This window comes from Poeciliopsis prolifica, unplaced genomic scaffold (genome assembly GCF_027474105.1).
Source record: "Poeciliopsis prolifica strain line A6 unplaced genomic scaffold, Auburn_PproV2 SCAFFOLD001, whole genome shotgun sequence".
NCBI classification, from domain to species: domain Eukaryota; kingdom Metazoa; phylum Chordata; class Actinopteri; order Cyprinodontiformes; family Poeciliidae; genus Poeciliopsis; species Poeciliopsis prolifica.
The window spans coordinates 16109249-16123511 of NW_026562376.1; the positions used below are offsets into that span (position 1 = coordinate 16109249).

At 41.8% G+C, this 14263-nt stretch overlaps 1 protein-coding gene across 1 annotated transcript; it reads right to left on the minus strand.

Moving 5' to 3' along the window:
• ccdc113 (coiled-coil domain containing 113) lies at positions 1–14240 on the minus strand. Its single transcript, XM_055037685.1, has 9 exons — positions 14087–14240; positions 13693–13828; positions 12989–13150; positions 12763–12912; positions 12238–12360; positions 1613–1711; positions 1395–1502; positions 813–968; positions 1–609 (listed from the first exon to the last, which is right to left on the minus strand). Exons 1-9 carry the CDS (start codon positions 14155–14157, stop codon positions 460–462), a joined length of 1155 nt encoding a protein of 384 aa, XP_054893660.1. The 5' UTR covers positions 14158–14240; the 3' UTR covers positions 1–459.
• Between the last annotated feature and the right edge of the window lie 23 nt (positions 14241–14263).

The window sequence follows — 14263 nt, forward strand, 5'->3', positions numbered from 1 at the left end:
TGGATTTTTATTTATTTACTTTTATTTGAAATACTTTCAGTGGATTTACAGGACATCACTCACAGAGCATTTTCACAGGTGAGACACAAACGTCGAGGCATGCTAAAATAAAAGGTGTTTGCCGCATATTTTTAATTCCATTAAAATATCTGCAACGATTTAACAAAACTCTGTCTTCAGTGAAATTGGTGGGACAACCACATGAGATAAACATTTGGCTTCCAATTGACAATCTCAAGAATTTGAACAAGATTCTAAATATAAATTCTACAACTATATCTTTCATGATTGTTTCTTCATGGAAGACTAGATTTAAATTGAAAAGAAAAGACACAAAAAGTCACATCTTCAAACTCTGACACTTTTTAAGCTACTTATCCTGGCTGGTAAGATTAGCTTTGAAAAAGTATCGCATTTATATGATTTCTAATGATATACGTTTACGTCATAGCTAGAGAATCATTTATCTGAAGTACTGTCTTCTGCTATATATGGGAGTTTTACTGAGATCTGAGGATTGCCATACCGATTTCCAGCCTCAGCGCTGTTTGAAGGAGTCAGAGTGCTTCTCTGTCTTCTCCGTTCTCTACTGTGAGACTTCAAGGCCATCTAGTAAAAACAGAGACTGTGTTGTTTTGGGGATAATAACACAGCAGTTCCCTCCCCTAACTCCCTTTCCTCCACCCGACCAGTCAACATGTTTTTTGTACTGAAAATAACATTTTGATTATATTAATTACACGTGGGACAGATCCAACAGATCGTCGCTGGGAGTCATAATAAAGCCGAGTGGGGCTAAAATACACGTTTACCTCAGCAATTCCAACTTTTCTCTCCCAACGGTGAATGCTTTGTTGCAGCTTCTTGTGTTTTTCCTTGGCGAAAAGGTACTCTGTGATATCAGGAACGTGATGATCTGTTAGCTCTTTGCACAGGAATTGGTTGAGCCCCTCTGCTTTTAAACTCTCCTAAAGGAAGGAAAGAAGTCAAAAAGGATATATTTCTATACTAGTTAACAAAAGAATGGATTTTGTTTGACTTCAAAAGAATCTAAAATGTATCAAAAGTATTTCTTTTTCAACTTCAACTGCTACAAAAGTACTTCACTTCATAGTTGCATGGTTTTACAGTCATATTCTTTAAATTAGAATATTATTGAAAAGTTCAAATATTTCAGTAACTCCATTTACTTACTTAATTATGTTATATAGACTAGTTAAAATGAAATTTTGGGCTTAATGAAAAGCATGTCTAAATACCTATTCAAGGACTGTTTTTTTTTCTTTCTTTCAAAAGGTACCTTTAGTTAAACAAATCTTATCTGAATACATATGCCAATTTATGGAATATGGCTTCAAGATTTAAGTTCGTCAAGTGTGATTATTTTTAACAACCTTCTTTGCACGTTTTATCTCATCCTGAAGTTTTGCAAGCAGTTCCTTTCTTCTAGTGATTTCATTGCTCAGGTCTGTGGACTCCAGCGTTAAACTCTGCAGCTTCTCCTGTTCCCAAATACACAAGCAGATGCAGATTTGACAATAAAGGCAAACTTTACCATTAAAACGTTCTATTTTACGCATAAAGCAGATGGCACCTTTTCACATGAAGTTACCTTGTGTGAACTAAGGAGGCGCTGAACTTTAGAGCTTTTGTGTTTAAGTTCATTTAGGCCTTTGTCCAGTCGGGGTTCATCGTACTCCTGGAAAAATATCTATTGGACAGAAACACTCAAATGATTTTCCAACAAGCCAAAGTTATGCAATGATTTAATAAACCGCTTCTTAAATCTTTTGATACATGACATGTTCAGAGTTTCCTAGGGGGACAAAACCAAGGAAGGATAGAAAGTCTGATGTGCAGAAGGAAGATCCCCAGCCAGCACACCTAGGTGGGCCCCATATGGGATATAAGTGGGCAGGCAATATGGGTCCCAAAAGGGTTTGTCCACGGTTTCCATGGTGGCCCCACATGGGTTTGCCCAAGTAGATTTTAATGGGTGCTAACTGGGTTTTCAGTGGGGCCCATGTGGTTAACTCACATGAGGCCCATCTGTGGCCCACTAGGGTGCTGTCAAGAATATTTACGTGGGTCCCAATTGGGTCTGAACTGGGCTAGAATATGGGTACCAAGTGGGTTTGTCCACGGTTTCCATGGTGGCCCCACATGGGTTTGCCCAGGTAGATTTTAATGGGTGCTAACTGGGTTTTCAGTGGGTCCCACATGGTTAACTCACATGAGGCCCATCTGTGGCCCACTAGGGTGCTGTCAAGAATATTTACGTGGGTCCCAATTGGGTCTGAACTGGGCTAGAATATGGGTACCAAGTGGGTTTGTCCACGGTTTCCATGGTGGCCCCACATGGGTTTGCCCAAGTAAATTTTTATGGGTGCTGACTGGGTTTTCAGTGGGTCCCACATGGTTAACTCACATGAGGCCCATCTGTGGCCCACTAGGGTGCTGTCAAGAATATTTACGTGGGTCCCAATTGGGTCTGAACTGGGCTAGAATATGGGTACCAAGTGGGTTTGTCCACGGTTTCCATGGTGGCCCCACATGGGTTTGCCCAGGTTGATTTCAATGGGTGCTGACTGGGTTTTCAGTGGGACCCACATGGTTAACTCACATGAGGCCCATCTGTGGCCCACTAGGGTGCTGTCAGGAATATTTACCTGGGTCCCAATTGGGTCTGAACTGGGCTAGAATATGGGTACCAAGTGGGTTTGTCCACGGTTTCCATGGTGGCCCCACATGGGTTTGCCCAAGTAGATTTTAATGGGTGCTGACTGGGCTTTCAGTGGGGCCCATGTGGTTAACTCACATGAGGCCCATCTGTGGCCCACTAGGGTGCTGTCAGGAATATTTACCTGGGTCCCAATTGGGTCTGAACTGGGCTAGAATATGGGTACCAAGTGGGTTTGTCCACGGTTTCCATGGTGGCCCCACATGGGTTTGCCCAGGTTGATTTCAATGGGTGCTAACTGGGTTTTCAGCGGGACCCAGATGCCTTAATCCTGTAGGAACAATTCCATCTAACCTGGATGTGAATTACATTCATAGATATGCAATCTTGATCAACAATCCAAAGTCTAGCTTAAAACGTGTTCAAATAAAAAATGAAAAAAGAGATGAAAAATTTATTTTGCTCAAGGCTTTTATTTAGTAATTTAAAATATTGTCAGGAGTTATTTTTACCTCACTACAGCAATTATTAGAACTTCATTAATACTCAGGGAATGGTGCCACAAAAAGAAATCTGCAATTATTCACGACATCTTTGAAAATAACAGAAGCTAGTTTACTATAACAAACTTATGAACAGATCTATAAATATATATCTATAGATGCACACAAATAAAGACACCTACATATTTTCCTACAGGTCTATAAATGTATACATCTAAATACTATCTATATAACTTTATACACGTATATTCACATTGACACACACAATGTGAATATACACACCTATATAGATCTTTCACAATACATTTTTGTTAAACATTTTTAAAAATAACCTACATGCCATATGCATGCTTAAATTTGAAATCTCTCATACTTTACTGAAACTGTCCATCTTGAAAGACCTCCCCAACCTGAGTTTGAACTGGCAGTCTCTCTAGTCTATTTCCACTTCCACTCGGGCTCCAGTAAACCACTTCGAGAGTCTTTGCTGTATGCTTGTGTGATTCTGTAGATGGATAATTTCTTTTAAGTCCCCTGAAATAACAAGCAAAGGTAGAAATTGTATTAGTGTTTCATTTTAGCACAATGTAACATTCATGAGATTTGCATCTCCCCCTTCATGGGGCAAAAATGCTTGCAGAGATATGCCATAATCAAAAGGACTCTTGAGTCATCATTATTATGTACAGAAACTATATTCTTACTGTAAATTTAAAATATATCCATCTATATAAATCAACTACTAGGTTCTATCGTGGTTTTGTGGTTATTTTAATATTGTTTGAAATGCAAACAATATTATCTTCAAATTTTTAAGTTCTTAACAACAGTGAAAGAATACTGTTCAAATAAAACCAAAAATTGAAGACTCAATTTTTAACCTAAAAACATTACTAAAAATAACAAACAAAAGCATAAAACAACCAAAATAAATTAACATATGTTTAAGAAAGAAAAGTGAAAAAAAAAAGTTACTCTGACAATAAAAACTGATATTTACCATACAAAACATCAAAGACGCAGGTCCAAGAGCTTGTTTCCAATGTTGGCCAAAAAGGTTGAACTGGACTTCCAGTTCATGGGACATGAGGAATCGCACAGCTGGTTGTATTGTGTCATCTAAGGATGCTCCTCCAATTTCTGTAGCCATGGCAACCTTAAGTACAATGACAATAACAGGACAACATTTTGTTTTTGTTCATCAGTTTGTTATTATATCACTCTTATGTGCTTAATTTCACTAACATATTAATCTACCTTTTTCAAATCATTATAAAGTGATCTTCACGCTGATCCTCTTGAAGCCTGCAAAAATATATATTTTATTAGTGCAATATAACATTTAGACTTTTCAAAAAAATAAAAAAATTAAGGCAAAACAGCCTTTGTATAGATTAACTACTGAAGTCTTATATTGTAAACACTGAACAGTTTTGCAATTATCCTAATTTCTTTGTTAACGTGACAGGACTAAGACAGTAGTATTACTCTTAAGAGAAGTTTAGAAAATCACTATAAATGTAACTAATAAAGCCTAAAACATTGTACATATAAAAAAATTAGAGCTACAATTAAATATAAGTACATTTCACATAACTGCTAGCTAAATATTGCAAAAATATCAAAAAGAATTTCTTCATCTTTCAATATTTGTTTCAGGCTTGGCCACTGATTGACATGATGGGTTTCAATTTACGGACCCACATGCAGAACCACACGTTGGATAGGGATGAGTGAGTGATTTATTTACAACAGAACAAAATAAAATCTATTTCCCGGACATCAGCGGAAGGGTGAGGACCACTCGACCAGGTTGGCCTGAAACGAGAACTTAGTTATGACGGGCTTAGAATGAGTGATCGGAGGGGAAACAGGAACAGGCTTACTTCGGTGCGGTCTTTCGAGGCGTGGGTGTGAGATGCCAGGTTCCTGAGAGAGGGTGTGCAGCGGTTCCGAAGGTAAATGCGAGGTGGGAATGGAAGAGAGCTGGAAGCTCGAAGGGTGGAGTGGAGGCAGTGGAATCGGCGGAGCGAGCAGGCAGGTATTCACTGGTGAGTTCTCGAATGAGGCGACAAAACCCCTAGGATCGAACAAACACAGAGACCAGGTGACTTCTAGTAGACACAGAAACGTTCTCAGAAAACTGTTCACAACAGGAGAGGCCAGAGTGACTACCGGTGTATGCAACCATCTAGCATACACCAGTAGAATCTTCAGTCAATCTAGCGTAGACTGAAGATTCTGCTGCTCCTCCACCTGTGCCAAGCTCCACGGGCTCCTCACAAAGATCCTCGCTGAAATAAGATGCGACACTCACATACACACACAGGAACCCTGACACTGATGACTACTCTAGACCAACACAATAGCGGCAGATTGAAATAAACTGACATAACAAAACGCTTTAAAGTGTCACACAACAATTAAAAAAAGAATTTAAAAATATGAACTACAATGCCTTCATCCTATTTACAAAAAACCTTTTAGGCCCAATATACTGAAACCACATGGCCCCATATAGTGTTCCCATTTCTGTCCCATGCCCAGTTAGCCCACGTTAATGCTGAATTGGGCCCATACATTTAACCCAATTGAGCCAACAATATGAGTCCCATTTCGGTTAACCTTTGAGCCTCACGCAGTTGGCCCAGATAAAACCCATGCCCTCTTATCATTACCTATATAGCCCAAAGCTAAACGATTCAATGCAGTTTTATTGAAAAAAACGACAATAATAATCTTGCATGGGTCCAGCCAAACCAGCCTGAATCCATACATGAGACCCACCCATGCATGCTGATGTGACTGTGAGAAAGATTATTAAAAGCCCAAGTACATAGAATGAAAGCACAATAGTTACTCTTTTTAAATCATACAAATGGTTTTATTGTGTCCAGACACTTTGTAACAACCTCTGCTAGCAACATAGATTCTTCAGTGAACCGATTTCATTCTGCCTCGTTGGCGCTCAAATGAACCAATGGCAGCTCAACAAATAGAATGGCGGCGGTATTTGAAAATGGTTTGGCCCACAACGCTGCGTTTGAAATCGGTCTGCACTAAAATCTGCTTATTGTGTGTAGCTGTGTGTGTTAGCAATATCAGAAAAAGTATCACCCTAAAGAAAAGCAAAAATAACAATAACAATTAAGTCTCTTTTGGGATACTGTCGTCCGATTTGTTACGAGCAACAATTTTTTTAACAAGCGATTTAAAATCTCTCCCTAAAATTTGGTACTAGGTAAAACAGAAGAAATGTACTTACAGATTCTTTCGTAGATCAGCCAACAGGCAGACTCCGCGCCAACGGACTGATGAAGAGAACAGGCTTGATTTTGAAACCGCATATCCATCCGCGGGTCATTTTACGTTTTCCAAGAAACACAAGATTAATTTTCGAGAGTGCTACATCGGTTTAACAAATGTAAAACCGATGTAGCAAAAGTTCTCAATGTAAATAAATACATTTCGTTGTCCTCCTTATTCAAATATGTTTTGGAACTATTTTCTTCAGTGGATGTGTAAAGTGCCTACCGGTACTTCAATTCACCAACCTTTATTGGCAACGGTGCCTCAGAGCAAACAATGAACAAAAGGTAATTGGAACCAAATGAATCATTAACAGAAATGTTACGTTTTTTATTTTTTATTTTTATTTATACTGATGACTTGGAAAATGTTTGCAAATATATGAAAAAACAGATGCTCAAAATTTTACTCTTGTCTCTCACTTGCTAATGAGTTTTGTTTATTTTCTAAACATTTTGTGATATTTTTCACAATGGTCTGATCTGAACTATTTGTCCAAATAAAAATTTAAATCTTGCTGCGAACAGGCTGCAGTAAACTCTATGGATGTCTAAACATCCAATTGATAAAAAAATAATAATAAAAATAAAATAAAAAGTTATTATTATTAAAAATAAAACAAGGACTAAAGCTCAACCATGACCACTCTGTGCTTAATTTTGAGTAAGCACCAGAATATGAGTTTACGTATATTTCAAACAGATTATTTCAAAAAAATGTTTAAGACATTCAGACTGCAATAATAAAATGAAAAAAAGTTAGGGGTTCAAAGTGTAGCAAGAGCAATACTGAACTGGCTTTTGCTTTGACATACAGTGAAAAGTTTGAAAGTGACAGGGTAACCACATTGTCGATTAAAATGTTCTACATTTTTGTCCCATTTAGACCATGAAAAAAAGTACTAGGGGCTACATTTTTCTGCCCAGGTCCAACCCATGTATGGTTAGCCCATGCTCATGTCATGTTAGTTTAATGTGGACAGCCCACATTGGGCTTCTCATGTGGGGCCCATGATACTGAAACCACATGGGCCCCAAATAGTGTTGCCCATTTCTGTCCCATTTCCAGTTAGCCCACATTGTTGCTGTATAGGGCCCATACATTTAGCCCAAATGGGCCAGCCCATACGGGTCCCATTTTAGTTAACCATATGTGTCCCATGAGGTTTGCCCAGATAAACCCATGACCACTCATTACCCATATGGCCTACTACAAACCCAAGGGGGGCCCACTCATGCGTACTGGCTTGGAGACTGGACTGGACTGTTCTAGCATAAAATAATAACATGAAAAACTGTTAAGGGTTCAAAGTGTGGCTAGAGCAATACTGAACTGGTTTAAAAAAATAAAGCATTGTAGAATTATTTTTAATGTTTTAATATCCTGGTCCTCTGGAAGCCTAGTGTTTGTAAATGAGCCAGGCATAGATATCACACAGTGAACATGTTTTAGGTTCAAACATTAGGAAGACATGGATGTTCTGTTCTATCAGCAAAATATATCCTTGGGTGATCTCCAAGACGAGGTCACCTTCGTCCTGGAGACCTCGACAATGGTCAAGGTCACCAACCTTTACTATCGTCGAGGTTTCCTACAAGGAAAAAATTAAATTCTACAATTTACCTTACATCAACTCCATTAGAGGCCAGCTGAGTAACAATTGCCTTGGCAAAGACTATAAAGCTGACATCTCGGGTAATTCTTTCCAAGTTTTGAGAATCTTGCTCTTGCAGCTTTTGCTTTGACATACAGTCAAAATTTTGAAAGTGACAGGTTAACTACAGGGGTTGGACAATGAAACTGAAACACCTGGTTTTAGACCACAATAACTTATTAGCGTGGTGTAGGGCCTCCTTTTGAGGCCAATACAGCATCAATTCGTCTTGGACAAGTATGGGCCAAGGGAATGCCATGATATGGCAGCCCACACCATCAATGATCCACCCCATGCTTCACTCTGGCATACAACACTCTGGCTGGAATGCATCTTTGGGGCTTCTCCACACCGTAACTCTCCCGGATGTGGGAAAACAGTAAAGGTAGACTCATCAGAGAACAATACATGTTTCACATTGTCCACAGCACAAGATTTTCGCTCCTTGCACCATTGAAACCGACGTTTGGCATTGATACGAGTGACCAAAAGTTTGGCTATAGCAGCCCGGCTGTGTATATTGACCATGTGGAGCTCCCGACGGACAGTTTTGGTGGAAACAGGAGAGTTGAGGTGCACATTTAATTCTACCGTGATTTGGGCACCGTGGTTTTATGTTTTTGGGATACAATCCGGGTTAGCACCCAAACATCTCTTTAAGACAGCTTCGTCTTGCATCCACAGTTAATCCTGTTAGATGTGATTCGTCATTCTTGGTGGTATGCTGACATTACCCTGGATACTGTGGCTCTTGATAATCACAAAGACTTGCTGTCTTGGTGAACAATTTGCCCTCTTTTGAACTCCAGTATGTCCCAAATAATGTTATGTGCATTGCAATATTTTGAGCAAAACTGTGCTCTTACCCTGCTAATTGGACCTTCACACTCTGCTCTTACTGTTGCAATGTGCAATTCATGAAGATTGGCCACCAGGCTAGTCCAATTCAGGCATGAAACCTCCCACACTAAAATGAGAGGTGTTTTCAGTTTCATTGTCCATCCCCTGTACATTGTTCTACACTTTTCTCTCACCTAGCCCACTTAAAAAAGGACTGGGGTCTACATATCCACACCCAGGTCCAACCTGGGCGTGGATATGTACTGACCACACTGAACCCACAGTGGGTTCAGTGTGGTCAGCCCACATGGTCTCCCCATGTTGGGCCCATGATACTGAAACCACATGGGCCCCACATAGTTTTGCCCAGTTTTATCCCATTCCCAGATAGCCCACTTAAAAAAGGACTGGGGCCCACATATCCACACCCAGGTCTAACCCATATATGGTCAGTCCATGCTGATGTCATGTGGGTTCAATGTGGTCAGCCCACATGGGCTTCCCATGTTGGGCCCATGATACTAGAACCACTGGGCCCCACATACTGTTGCCCAGTACTATCCCATTCCCAGATAGCCCACTTAAAAGAGGACTGGGTCCCACATATCCACACCCAGGTCTAACCCATATATGGTCAGCCCATGCTGATGTCATGTGGGTTCAATGTGGTCTGCCCACATGGGCTTCCATGTTGGGCCCATAATACTGAAACCACATGGGCCCCATATAGTGTTGCCCGTTTCTGTCCCATTCCCAGATAGCCCACTTAAAAAGGACTGGGGCCTACATATCCACACCCAGCTCTAACCCATATATGGTCAGCCCATGCTGATGTCATGTGGGTTCAATGTGGTCTGCCCACATGGGCTTCCCATGTTGGGCCCATGATACTGAAACCACATGGGCCCCATATAGTGTTGCCCGTTTCTATCCCATTCCCAGATAGCCCACTTAAAAAAGGACTGGGGCCTACATATCCACACCCAGGTCTAACCCATATATGGTCAGCCCATGCTGATGTCATGTGGGTTCAATGTGGTCAGCCCACATGGGCTTCCCATGTTGGGCCCATGAAACTAGAACCACATGGGCCCCACATACTGTTGCCCAGTACTATCCCATTCCCAGATAGCCCACTTAAAAAAGGACTGGGGCCCACATATCCACACCCAGCTCTAACCCATATATGGTCAGCCCATGCTGATGTCATGTGGGTTCAATGTGGTCTGCCCACATGGGCTTCCCATGTTGGGCCCATGATACTGAAACCACATGGGCCCCATATAGTGTTGCCCGTTTCTATCCCATTCCCAGATAGCCCACTTAAAAAAGGACTGGGGCCTACATATCCACACCCAGGTCTAACCCATATATGGTCAGCCCATGCTGATGTCATGTGGGTTCAATGTGGTCACCCACATGGGCTTCCCATGTTGGGCCCATGAAACTAGAACCACATGGGCCCCATACTGTTGCCCAGTACTATCCCATTCCCAGATAGCCCACTTAAAAAAGGACTGGGGCCACATATCCACACCCAGGTCTAACCCATATATGGTCAGCCCATGCTGATGTCATGTGGGTTCAATGTGGTCAGCCCACATGGGCTTCCCATGTTGGGCCCATGAAACTAGAACCACATGGGCCCCACATACTGTTGCCCAGTACTATCCCATTCCCAGATAGCCCACTTAAAAAAGGACTGGGGCCCACATATCCACACCCCAGGTCTAACCCATATATGGTCAGCCCATGCTGATGTCATGTGGGTTCAATGTGGTCAGCCCACATGGGCTTCCCATGTTGGGCCCATGATACTAGAACCACATGGGCCCCACATACTGTTGCCCAGTACTATCCCATTCCCAGATAGCCCACTTAAAAAAGGACTGGGGCCTACATATCCACACCCAGGTCTAACCATATATGGTCAGCCCATGCTGATGTCATGTGGTTCAATGTGGTCAGCCCACATGGGCTTCCCATGTTGGGCCCATGATACTGAAACCACATGGGCCCTATACTGTTGCCCAGTACTATCCCATTCCCAGATAGCCCACTTAAAAAAGGACTGGGGCCTACATATCCACACCCAGGTCTAACCCATATATGGTCAGCCCATGCTGATGTCATGTGGGTTCAATGTGGTCTGCCCACATGGGCTTCCCATGTTGGGCCCATGATACTGAAACCACATGGGCCCCATATACTGTTGCCCAGTACTATCCCATTCCCAGATAGCCCACTTAAAAAAGGACTGGGGCCCACATATCCACACCCAGGTCTAACCCATATATGGTCAGCCCATGCTGATGTCATGTGGGTTCAATGTGGTCAGCCCACATGGGCTTCCCATGTTGGGCCCATGAAACTAGAACCACATGGGCCCCACATACTGTTGCCCAGTACTATCCCATTCCCAGATAGCCCACTTAAAAAAGGACTGGGTCCCACATATCCACACCCAGGTCTAACCCATATATGGTCAGCCCATGCTGATGTCATGTGGGTTCAATGTGGTCTGCCCACATGGGCTTCCCATGTTGGGCCCATAATACTGAAACCACATGGGCCCCATATAGTGTTGCCCGTTTCTGTCCCATTCCCAGATAGCCCACTTAAAAAGGACTGGGGCCTACATATCCACACCCAGCTCTAACCCATATATGGTCAGCCCATGCTGATGTCATGTGGGTTCAATGTGGTCTGCCCACATGGGCTTCCCATGTTGGGCCCATGATACTGAAACCACATGGGCCCCATATAGTGTTTGCCCGTTTCTATCCCATTCCCAGATAGCCCACTTAAAAAAGGACTGGGGCCTACATATCCACACCCAGGTCTAACCCATATATGGTCAGCCCATGCTGATGTCATGTGGGTTCAATGTGGTCAGCCCACATGGGCTTCCCATGTTGGGCCCATGATACTGAAACCACATGGGCCCCATATAGTGTTGCCCAGTACTATCCCATTCCCAGATAGCCCACCTAGTTGCTGAATAGGGCCCATGCATTTAGCCCATATGGGCCGGCCCATATGGGTCTCTTTTAGGTTAACCATATGTGTCCCATGCAGTTCGCCCAGATAAAACCCATGCCCACTCATTACCCATGTAGCCCACATCAAACACAAGTGGGGCCCACTCATGCGTGCTGGCTGGGTCAGAGCTAAAGAACAACCTTTATTCAAGGGATTCAAGTCTTGGGACACAAATACAACCTTTTGCACTTCTGCTTTAACATACTCACTTCTTCCTCCACCTCAAACTCTGCTCCTCTCGTCTCTTTTTTCTGTTGGAGCTGCTGCAGGAGCTTCATCACTTGGACTCGCAATGCCTGATTCTTCTGGTGATACTTTTCCAGCTGGCTGACCTGTTACAGTTCATTTTAGTTAGCATTTGCAAGAACTTGATTAATGAAGCAAAATAAAGATAGATATTTGAGAAAATAATAAATGAGCATTAGAAAAACCAAAACAAATGAAACGAAAGGGATTGGCATGGTATTTTAGTAATGGTAATATTCCTGAGATTTGTCATATACAGAAAAAGGTGCACAATTAGTACAAAAGTCAGTGTACACGGCTTTTTTTCCAGCTGTTACAACGTGATTTTGTTAAGATTATAAATGCAGAAATATGCGAATAAGTAGTAGGAATTTCTTGCTAGAAGGAGCATCTGTTTTTGGATAACAAAAACAAGTATAAGGATACAGAAACTGTTCATATAATTTTCTTGCATGTGCTGTTATCATCTGACCGAAGCCCGATTTTACCTTCGATTTGTCTTCGATGTGCTGGAGCACCTTCTCTGGCTCCTTTACTTCCAGAAAACTGCCTTTCATAGATTTTAAGAATCTGCGTTCAAAATCTTTTTTGGCTTTCTTGATCTCGGTTGAACGCAAGTCAGCTTCTTTTATAAAAGACTGGAAAGCAAAGCAGAACCTCTGAACAAAAGTATCTCGAGTATGTCCATGTTTGTGTGAAAAAGCTTGCCGTAACCTTGTAGTTGTTCAGAATTCTCTCGTAGTTCGCTTTAAGTTGTTCCTGATCTGCCTGTGTCTCAGTTGCTTCTCTCTGTGCCACATAAAGTTTTTGCCCCAAGGTCAGCAGCTGGAGAGGCTCTGATAAATTGTACTGAGGGCTCTGCCTTCTCCCAGCTCCCTGAGGAGACGCACAAAAACATAAAAAGTCGACCGCAACAACATTTTTAGATTTTGGTGGTGTTTCAGCAAAGCAAGAAGGTCACTGCAACACTGTACTCAGTCTTAAATCAGATTTTTATATTTAAATAAAATTATGGACTTATACCCATATGACTTCCTGGGAGCAGAGCGGTTTGCTCCTCTTACTCCAAAAACAGTGGAGTTTTCAAATTTTATCGTTAATCGCACAGATTTTGTCACAGCAAATAAATACTTGTCTACTTCTGTAATATTACGAAGGGGAAAAAAAATAAGCCGTACAATCACATTACAATCTAGTATTCTCTCTGTCACTGGTAAGCCCAAGTCGGATGGGCCCTTCAATTAGAAGAGATTGTGATGGTTGACTCTGACACGCAGCAGCTCATTTGGGTTTGGTTTGTCAGACACAAAACTGGCCTATGTGGATCTTTCTGCTGAATTTTATCCCACTGTTTAATGCTCCACTTGAGTACAGTATTAATGGTTCATGCATTTTTTTTTCTGCCTGGGTTTTCTCACCCCACCATCCACGTTGGAGCTTTGTGTTGATTGCAGGCCTTCTCCCCCAGCTTTGGACTCCAAGTCCCGAGGATCCAGACGACCAATGAAGTGCTCGAACATGTCATTTTCTGCCAGGAGGGCCATATTACAAGTCCTATGACAAAGAAGGAATTGTCTTTATTTTAATTATACACTGGCTATTCGAGGTAGCTATCTGTTTGATAATACAAACACAAACAAAATTAGCACACAAATCTGCTTCTCTTGTGATTTAGAAGGTATAGCAAAGAAGAATAGCTGGACTTTACTTTTTAAAGTTCAGAAGTGAAGTCCTGTACGTGTACATGGAAAAGTACGTCAAACACGATAAACTGTAACACGCCAAGATGTTCTACATATTTATTTTTTTTACCTCAGTTCTTTAACTTGGTTGTGAAGAAGTTCTTTCCGTTTATTTACCGGATATTGCTCTTCTACTTCCATCAAGAGCTCTTCCGACTAGGTTGCTAGGAAAGAAAGCATTTAAACAGCGGTTGCTATGTCTCGCGTCGCGTTTCACGCACTGACGTACGTGACGTAAAAGTCCCAG